The sequence below is a fragment of the Lycium ferocissimum genome, unplaced genomic scaffold, assembly GCF_029784015.1.
Source record: "Lycium ferocissimum isolate CSIRO_LF1 unplaced genomic scaffold, AGI_CSIRO_Lferr_CH_V1 ctg20647, whole genome shotgun sequence".
In the NCBI taxonomy this organism is placed as follows: Eukaryota; Viridiplantae; Streptophyta; class Magnoliopsida; order Solanales; family Solanaceae; genus Lycium; species Lycium ferocissimum.
This window is the reverse complement of record NW_026719185.1, coordinates 29,941-40,183: the sequence shown is the minus strand read 5'-3', so window position 1 is coordinate 40,183 and position 10,243 is coordinate 29,941. Positions and strand designations below refer to the sequence as shown.

Genomic DNA, 10,243 nt, shown 5'->3' with positions numbered 1-10,243 from the left:
AGTGGAAATACAAAGCAAAATAAATTTTGGGAAAGATTTCAAAGAGGCAAAATTAAGACTTGGCCGAACGGCCTGTTCTTGAGTTCTTGTTGTTTTTATTTTTCTCCTTGCTAATTCTCTTGAAGTTTCTAAATGGTTCATGACCATTTAATGATCCCCTTATATTAAAATGTCACATGGTTAATTTCCATGGACTTGGGCTTGGCCATATGGCCGGCCACCTTAAACCTCGGGCCAAATTTTTCATTTTTTTTTTTTTAGCCCAATTGATTAAAATTCTCACTTTGTAATTCCGAAACAAATTTCTAAAATTCCAAATTTGCCCTTAGGCCTTCTCTGTCTTACCCCACTAAATTTTCCATAGAACAACATAAACATATAACTAGAATCTAGAAATTGACTTATAACATACAAGTCACAATTATTTCAAAATTTCCCGAATATGCGAAAATGCCGGATATAACACTTAATGACTCTCAATTTAGTGATGATGTTGGAACAATTGATCATTTACCTAGTCATGTGCATGAAAGTATTGTGGAAAGTGACTGTTGTCTTTATGAGAGTATAATTGCATGCTTTGATACTTCAATGTTAATTGATCCTTCTCTCTTTATAGATAATACGTTATTTGATATTGACATGACTATTGGGAATTATGAACCTAGTGAGGTGCTTGGTAATGCTGAGCATTTGGTTTTCTTTTTGGAGACTATAATGTGACATATAACCCACTATGGAGTGATGACACTCTTTCCCATGATGGAGATCTTCCTTTGAAGGATTATGATCCATTTGTGGGGAAGGAAAGTGTTATAAAGGAAAGTGATTCTTTTATAGAAATTGAAAATTCTTCCTTTCATGCTCAACTTCATAATAGCCTATTGAATGATCTTATTCTTGAACCTTATAGTAAGGCTACATTGTGGGATGACATAGATGAGGAAGTTTTCTTAAGTGATACCTTTCTTTATTACTTGTTTGCATATGATGACACTCTTATTTGTGTTGGGGGTGCATCTTATGTTGGGGAAGGCACTTGTGGGGTAGTTGGTTGTTTTATTGAACCTAGTAGGTGGCTATACTTCCCATTTGCCCCGGGTGTTACCTTGTTGGATTTAGGAACACCTTATTTGGAAAATGAGTTCCCATGGTGTTTGTCAAATAGAACCAATGTAGTATTACATGCTTCGTATTTTGCATCCATTGGTTTTATTACTCTATCCTCATGTCATGAACCTTGGAGGACTCAAACTTCTTGATACCCCCGACATGTGCACTGATAGTCATGAATTCTTTATTGATGTGTGGTTGTACCACAAATTTGTCCATCCTTGGCACGTATGTGTGGATTTTATTACTTTGTGTATGCTAACCCCTCAATCCTTGAGAGTATGTTTTCATATGTCTTCACTTGGGTTTTGCTAGGCTCGGATTCGGACGAATCCTTTTGAAGAAGGGGAGGATGATACGATCCCCTGCTTGGCACACCTCATTTCAAGACTTACATCCACAAGCCAAGATATGGAACTTCAAGCTCTACAAGCGGCATGGATGATAAGGATGACGTTGAAGCCTTTGGAGGCCCATACAAGCCCACAACGAGGCCTATGATGTGTGGGAGGTGGGCAGGCGAGTAGGTTGAAAGCTACTATAAGGAAGCTAATGCGCAAAGTGGCCAAAAGTGCAAATGGGCATTTCTACGCAAAGTGGCTACATGTGCAAACTTGGAAAAGGTCGAGTTGGCTATTTATGAAAAAAGTTGTATGCTTGCGAAGGGTGCATGCAAGGTTGATTAGAGGGCTATCTATGCAGGAGGGCGTGTTTGGCCATAATTTTTGAATCTTGAATTGAAGACTACACTAAGAAGACTAGCGAACAAGGCCCTTACTTCATTAAGGGTAGCATTGGTAATTGCCTATTAGTCTTCTTTACTTAGCTTGTATATATAGCTTGCTTTCATTTCATTACTTAGATCGATGAATTATGTATTGAATACCTCTAAAAAAGTGATAGTTTGTTTAGTGGTTAGCTTAGTTAATGGTGGATTCCATTGTTTGGTCTTGAACCATTTTTCCATCGATTTCATGAAGGGTTGTTCATTTGTGGATTTGATTGAATTTCCTTGCCTTGATTTCGAATAGCATAGGTTGCTTGAATTGAATCAAATTGAGAGGGAATCTGCGTTTCATATACTTAGGTCATTTTCATAGGTTCATTATTCATTGGGTCTTGCTTTTATCCTCTATTTCTCATTCCCTTTCATCAATTCTCATCCCCAATTTCTTGTTATCTTTAATTCTGCATTTTTGTGATTGATTTGGTGTTTCCCCCAAATCGATTAGTATCAGTTTCCGAGAGTGAAGTGATGGCGATTTTGAAGGCATGCCACGACTCTCCGGTTGGGGGTCAGCACAGTGGTAACCGAACTGCTCCTAAAGTTCTTGAATACGGTTACTACTGGCCTACTCTCTTTCATGATGCAAATCTGTTGGTGCGGTCTTGTGATCAGTGTCAAAGACAAGGGAATATAGGTAGGAGGCAAGAGATGCCTATGAACTTTTTGATGGAAGTGGAGGTGTCAGATGTTTGGGGTATTGATTTTATGGGGCCCTTTGTGAGCTGCGGCATTAAGTATATCTTGGTTGCTGTTGATTATTGTCAAAATGGGTAGAAGCGATGGCTTTACCTAATAATGAAGCTAAAAGTGTCATGGGGTTCTTGAAGAAAAATATATTTACTCGATTTGGTACCCCGAGGGCGATAATCAGTGATGGTGATTCTCACTTTTGCAATAGAGCCTTCGCGGGGTTGATGGAGAAGTATGGTGTGAAACATAGGGTGGCACTCCTTATCACCCTCGCATGTTGGGCAAGTTGAAGTCTCAAACCGGGAGATCCAAATATTTTGGCCAAGACGGCAATGCGAATGAACCGATCGGTCCCGGTAAAGCTTTGATGATGCTCTATGGAGCTTCTCTGCGTATAAGACCCCGATTGGGACTTCGCCTTCCAAGTTAGTTTTTGGCAAAGCTTGCCAGCTGCCCGTTGAACTCCAGCATAAGGCCATCTAGGCGTTGAAGAAGCTAAACATGGATTGGGAAGAGGCGACTAAGCTTCGGTTATTTCAACTGAATGAGACGGATGAATTCCACTATCGGGCCTTTGAGAGTGCAGCATTGTATAAAGAGAGGATGAAGCAGTATAATGATAAGAAAATCCTCAAGCGAGACTTCCAAAAAGGTGATTGGGTCTTGCTGTATAATTCTAGACTGAAGCTGCTACTGGGCAAGTTAAAATCAAGGTGGTCCGGTCTTTTCGAGGTGGTGAGTGCTTCGCCCTATGGGGCGATTGAATTGAAGTCTGGAGATAGAACTTGGACATTTAAGGTGAATGGGTAGAGGGTGAAGCACTACCATGGTTACATTGATGGTGATAAGATCATGGATCAGCACAGATTGAAGCATGGCTACACTCCTGACCTGAAGTAAAAACGGGTAGCACCGTCATGCCGCGACGTTAAATAAGCGCTTCTTGGGAGGCAACTCAGGTTTACTTCTCTGTTGTTTTTGATTTTTGTGACTTAGATAGTGGGTGTATAGGGTAACGTTTATTCTGGTGCAAGATGAAAAGTGCAGAAAAACTGGAGGAAACTGGACTTATACGGTTCATATAATATTGCACAGGCCGTATAACCCAAGTCGTGAAAGGTAAGAAAATTGGCAAGGTCACTATTTTAGTACATTATTCAATAAGATCACTTTCACGGACCGTGTAATATTACACGGACCGTATAAGTCATTGTATAAAATGATGTAACTAAGACAGTGGGAAGTCTAAGAAAGTGAAGTTACACGGACCGTATAACTTCTAAAAAAAAAAAATTTGAACTGAGGGTTTTAAATAAAAACGCACCTGCCCGCCTTTTCTAATTCCCACTTCTTCCATTAACTCCCCACTCTTAACTCCCTCAACCCACAACCTTCAACCCCACTAAATTCATTCAAGTCCTCACTAATTCTCCAAAAATAAATCACAATCCACCTATAAAATTACACAAATTCATCACCGTCTCCCAAAACTCTCTGTTCGAATTTATCTGTGTAGTTCTTTAAATTTGGTGAAGTTTCTCCTTGTGTTCATCATCACAATAGGTATGTTAACATTTTCTCTCTTTATTTTGTGTTTAGGGTTGTAACCAGCGTTCCTAAAGTAACAGGTGTTGATTAAACTAGGGTTTTAGTAAAAAACATTTCCATGGTTTATGATCTTTCTAAATCGGGATGAGTACAATGGGCTGTTGGAAATTCATGGGGTTGAGAAATCAATATCCTAATGGGTTGGAGGGCATTTCAATTGATGAGTTTGAATTTTGGATTCCAATGTTGTTATGCCCGCCAAAATTGTTCAAATTGAATACTAATGAATTGACAAGAGTGAAAATTAGGTGAAGGTTAAGTAACCTAACCCCCATAGAAATTGAAACCATGGAATATATGTGCGTGTGATAGTTGGACTGTTACTAAAGCAAAATTGTATAAAAAAGTAGGAAAGTGGGGTCGTAAAAGTATACAGCCTAAAATATGGATCGTATAAAGTTATACAGACCATATTCTAGGTCGTATAAAGTTGGCTAGATGGTAGGTTTTTTTTATAAGTATATGCTTTTATACGAACCGTATAATTTTATACGGTCCGTGAAAAACTTATACGACCACCTAAAAATATCCAAAAAGATTTTCTATTATTTTTACTTTAATTTCTAAGACCTGTTACTAACAAAAGCTCTTTTGCAGAAATGGTCAAAAAACATGGTGTCAGAAGGGGTGCTGGGCCCCGAGCTAGTAGGGACCAGGCCGAGCCCAGAACGAACCAGAGATAGATCATCAATTGAGAGATGAGGCCTCCGATGATAAGGTCATACCAACAAAAAAGGTTCGGGGGCCTATGCAACCTCCATCCGAGACCATGACTCCTTCTGCCTCAAAAGTTGGCTCTAAGAGTGCGGAGGCTGCAAGGCCGGTGCCGTCATCGGGAGAGCCCTCGGTGAGTGAGGGAAACACAAATGAGAGCGGCTCATCTGAGCCTACAGATACCCTGGCTCCAAATTCTAAGTGTTCCCAGGGGTCAATTCAAGGCAAGCACAAAGTTGGTTTGAGTGAGTAAAACATCACAAAGACGCATTGTTGTTCGTGGAAGAAGTCCAAAAAGCTATACGAGGATGGTATTTCTCTCACCAAGAGAGGGGGGGGGAAGCCGAAGAGGAGTATATGAGAAGAGAGGCGACTCGTGTTTGAGGGTCTCAAGGCTTATCCCAATATTGCTGAGACCCTCCAATTCTATAGGCTGGCTGTGTTCGCTGAACAAGGTCAGTATTCGTAACAAGTGTCCCATTCCTCGTATTGATAAGCTGTTCGACCATCTCTAGGGTGCTTTGATATTTTTGAAGATTGATTTGAGGTCAAGCTACCATCAGCTGAAGATTCGGGCCGAGGATGTTCCAAAGATAGCCTTCTGGACTTGTTATGGCCACTACGAGTTCCTTGTGATGTCTTTTGGGCTTACAAATGCCCCAACTGCGTTTATGACTTTGATGAATGGAATTTTTAAGTCATATCTTTATTTCTTTGTGATTGTATTCATTAATGATATCTTGGCTTAATCCAAGAGTAGAGAGGAGCATGAGCGCCATTTGAGGATTGTTCTTGGGTTGTTGAAGGAGAAGAGGCTTTATGCCAAGATTTTGAAGTGCGAATTCTGGCTTGTGTCCATGACATTCTTAGGCCACGTTGTGTCTAAAGACGGGATCATGGTTGATCCCAAGAAGATTGAGGCCGTTAGAGATTGGACGAGGCCCACTACTATGATCGAGATCCGCAGCTTCATGGGATTAGCCAGCCATTACCGTCGATTTGTGAAGGGTTTCGCTTCTATTCCTTCTTCGTTGACCAGATTGATTCAGAAGGATATTCCCTACCAGCGGTCCGATGATTATGAGGAGAGCTTTGAAAAGTTCAAGACCCTTTTGACTTTAGCCCCGATTCTAGCATTACCCATGGAGGATATGGATTTCTCAGTCTATTGTGATATATCCCGTGTGGGTTGGGGTGCTGTATTGGTGTATGAGGGTAGTGTCATAGCCTATGCTTCCCGTCAGTTGAAGATCCCTGAGAGGAACTACCCTACCCATGATTTGGAGTTGTTAGCTCAGTCTTCGCTTTGACGATCTGGAGTCATTACTTGTATGGCATCCATTGTGAGGTTTTCACCGACTACCATAGCCTTCAGCACGTGTTTACTCAGAGAGATCTTAATTTCAGGCAGCACTAATAGATGGAGCTCCTGAAGGACTATGACATCTCTATTCTTTATCTTCTAGGGAAAGCCACGAGTATGGGTAGTTTAGTCCATTTGATTGTTTTCGAGCATCCGTTGGCCATGGAGGTTCAGACTCTGGCCAACAATTTTGTTCGTCTTAATATTTTAGTTCGAGGCATCTTAGCTTTTTTTGAGGTGAGATTGTCTCTCTTAGAGCAGATCAGGACTCATCAGTTTGAGGATGCTCAGTTGTGTAAGATTCGAGATAAGGTTCTCGCGCGAGGGAAGGGCGAGGCCATTCGATAGGAGGGGATTCTGAGGATCAAAGGATGGGTGTGCATTCCTCGTGTTAGTGGTTTGATTCATTTGATCTCGACTAAGGCCCATAGTTTAAGGTACTTCATTCATCCGGGTGCCACGAAGATGCATCGGGATTTGAGACAACACTACTGGTGGGGAAGGATGAAGAGAGATATTGCAATTTTTGTGTCTAACTATGGGAATTGTCAGAAAGTGAAGTATGAGCACCAGAGACCTGGTGGTGTGCTCCATAGAATGCCCATTCCCGAGTGGAAGTGGGCGCGGATTGCCATGGATTTCGTTGTGGGTCTTCCGAAAACCCTGGGCAAGTTTGATTCGGTGTGTGTTATTGTTGGCTGATTGACCAAGTCCACTCATTTCATTCCAGTTCGGGTCACTTATACTGCGGAGAGGTTAGCCAGGATCTATGTTCGTGATATTGTGCGATTGCACGGGGTCCCTATTTCCATTGTTTCGGATTGAGGTCCCAGTTTACTTCTAATTTCTGGAGGGCTTTTTAGGCAGAGTTGGGTACTCAGTTGGACTTCAGTACAACTTTTCATTCCCAGACTGATGGTCAATCCGAGAGGACTATTCAGGTGCTCGAGGATATGTTGAGAGTATGTGTCATTGATTTTGGTGGTCATTGGGACCAGTTCTCACCCCTAGCGGCGTTTATGTACAACAATATCTACCATTCAAGTATTGATATGGCGCTGTTCGAGGCTTTATATTGTAGGAGGTATCGTTCTCCCTTTGGGTGGTTTGATGCATTTGAGGTTTGCCTATGGGGCACAGATTTGTTGAGAGAGTCCACGGACAGGGTGAAGCTTATTCAGGAAAAGCTTCTAGCAGCTTAGAGTCGACAGAAGATGTATGTGGACAGGAAGGTTTGGGATTTAGAGTTTTGGGTGGGCGAGCAAGTGCTTCTGAAGATCTCACCCATGAAGGGTGTTATGGGATTTGGGAAGAGGGGCAAGTTAAGTCAGAGGTATCTTGGCCCATTTGAGATACTCCGTAGAGTTGGTGACGTTGCTTATGAGTTGGCCTTACCACTAGGCCAGTCTGGTGTTCATCCGGTCTTTCATGTGTCTATGTTAAAGAAGTACCATTCTAATGGTACTTACATTGTCCGTTGGGATTCAGTGTTGCTCGATGAGAATCTGACCTATGAGGATGAGCTGATAGCGATCTTGTATAGGCGGTTCGGAAGTTGAGGTCTAAGGAGATTACTTCTATGAAGGTTCAATGGAAGCATCGTCTTGTTGAGGAGGCTACTTGGGAGACCGAGTCTCATATACGTGAGAGATATCCCCAGCTGTTAGCTGATTCAGGTACTTTTTCCCCATTCCACTTCCTTGTCCCTCCAAGGCGAGCCATTGTTTAATTGGTATCTGACGTAACGACCCGTTTGGCCATTACGATACTTTTGACCTAGTTGACCTTTTTTTGAGCTTTATTAGCTTATATTAGATTTACGGGGATGGGTGGTACAATTTTCGAGGTTATCGGGTGGATACTAGATTGGTTTTTGTGATAATAAGCGTTAAAGCGAAAAATGTTTGACCCAAAGTAGACTTTTAGGTAAACGGATCTTTTTTAAACGTTGATTCCGAGAGGTTCGGATGGTTATTTGTGACTTGCGGGTATGTTTGTCATGACCCAACCCCATGAGCCGTGACTAGTGCTCGAGCTGGACACTCGTATACGAACCTGTTAGATATAGTCAGACTGAAACTAAGGACAGTATGGAAACTTGTAAAAGCAACTGAAGATTCATAACGCCATATATCATCATAAACCTGTCTCCTGAGGAGTCACAGCTACCCAAAACATAACACGATATGCAAGCCGACAAGGCTGCCATTATATACGAAAATACCCAAAACGAACCATATCGATATAGCTGACTAAAACCTATATACAACCCACACATGTCTACAGACCTCTAAGAGTATCAAAGTAAAATATGACGGGACAGGGCCCCGTCGTACCCCCCGGATATGCATAAGTCTACATCAAAAGATCTGTACCAAAATAATCTAGGCTCCGGAACAATGGAGCTCTCCAAACAGCTGAGCAGAAATCCTAGGCTGGAGGATCACCAAACTGAGTGTCTGTACCTGCGGGCATGGAACGCAGCCCCCTGAAGAAAGGGGGTCGGTACGAGGAATGTACTGAGTATATAAAGCATGAAATACAATAAAGGAGATCAAGACTGAATAAAAGATAACAGAAAGCAAGTATGATAATCAAAGATACCAATGCACCTGTGCCTTACGAGATGAGAATCATGCATATCTATATCATATAACATACCCGGCCCGTTATGGGACTCGGTGAATCAAGTCATATACATATATACCATACCCGGCTCTCTAGTGAAGGTCTCGATGTCATAATCATATCATATCATATCATATATATATATATATACCGTACCCGGCCCTCTAGTGAAGGACTCGGTGAACAATGCAGTGAAACTATGCACGAATACATACCCGACCCAGGACTCGGTGAATGATATATTAACGGCATGCACGAGTAGAATATCATGAGCAACCATATGCAAACTAAATCATCATCTGAGACTCAATAGAATAATTAGAATGAACTAACACTTGAGAATGTCACTATGGATTATATCAATATAGGACTTCTGGAATCATAGACACATATCAAGACATAATGAGATAGCTTCTGGAAATCAAGAACATTAGCCATTCTAGTGTCTCTAAGAATAGGAGCTTCTTTGGAGTTTATACGTTCGTCGTCTGTTTGTCTCATATAGATCATGCCAAAAAGAAAGAAAGGATAGCTTTACATACCTTTGACGCTTAATCCGTGACTCGATATGTATACACTGCCCGAAGCACCTCAACCTATATTAAGACGTTAAGAACTATGGTTAAGCTACGAAAAGGCTTAAAACTTATTTCAACGTTAGTAGCTTCTTCCTAGAAAATTGGGCGGCATTTTCCCTATATTGTTCACTTCTCTCACATTCAAGCCAACTATAAAAAAACAACCAGAATGACATCAACAACAACACGTCCAAGTTGCCACATCAAGAACTAGCCAAAACAAGGTCCAAGAACACCTCGAAACAGCCTCCACCGCATGCACAACACTCCAAATCAATCCACACGTTGCACATTTAACAATAATTAACATAACGACCACAACATACTCAAGTTATTCCTTAAGATCTATAGCCACAACACATCATCAAAAATGACCTTACAATAACATGCCCCAAACAGCCCATCACTACAACAACACAATACATAATCATAACCACACTTAGTCCTTCAACTCAACAAGAATTTCCTAATTACAATATAACAATGCCCAAAGAACCCATGAACATCTAATCCAATTCATGTCCCAACAATTTCATATAAAAAAGTACAACTTGAAATATCAAGATTCCTTCATTTTTAACACATAATCCATAACAACAATAACAACAACAACAATCAAACCTAATCCACTATTATTAAATTAAGACAACTCCAATACGGCCAAACAGAACCTTAACGTTAGCATATACAATTCCTTGCATCCAATTCCGCTTAATACGAGTTAATCCTCTCAACTATAACATCATTTAACTCCAATTACAC

At 41.1% G+C, this 10,243-nt stretch overlaps 1 protein-coding gene across 1 annotated transcript; it reads left to right on the top strand.

The window, feature by feature from the left end:
* Positions 1–6,332: 6,332 nt before the first annotated feature.
* On the top strand, positions 6,333–7,834 carry LOC132043059 (uncharacterized). The gene is made up of 4 exons (XM_059433540.1): positions 6,333–6,587; positions 7,139–7,216; positions 7,274–7,396; positions 7,487–7,834. Exons 1-4 carry the CDS (start codon positions 6,333–6,335, stop codon positions 7,832–7,834), a joined length of 804 nt encoding a protein of 267 aa, XP_059289523.1.
* The last annotated feature ends 2,409 nt before the right edge of the window (positions 7,835–10,243 follow it).

Excerpts from the sequence above, each read along its gene's own strand:
- LOC132043059 (XM_059433540.1), top strand. The coding sequence starts at position 6,333 with ATGGAGCTCCTGAAGGACTATGACATCTCTATTCTTTATCTTCTAGGG. Across the intron at positions 7,217-7,273 it reads AATCCGAGAGGACTATTCAG|TTCTCACCCCTAGCGGCGTT; the intron begins GTGCTCGAGGAT and ends CATTGGGACCAG. Across the intron at positions 7,397-7,486 it reads GGTGGTTTGATGCATTTGAG|AAGATGTATGTGGACAGGAA; the intron begins GTTTGCCTATGG and ends TAGAGTCGACAG.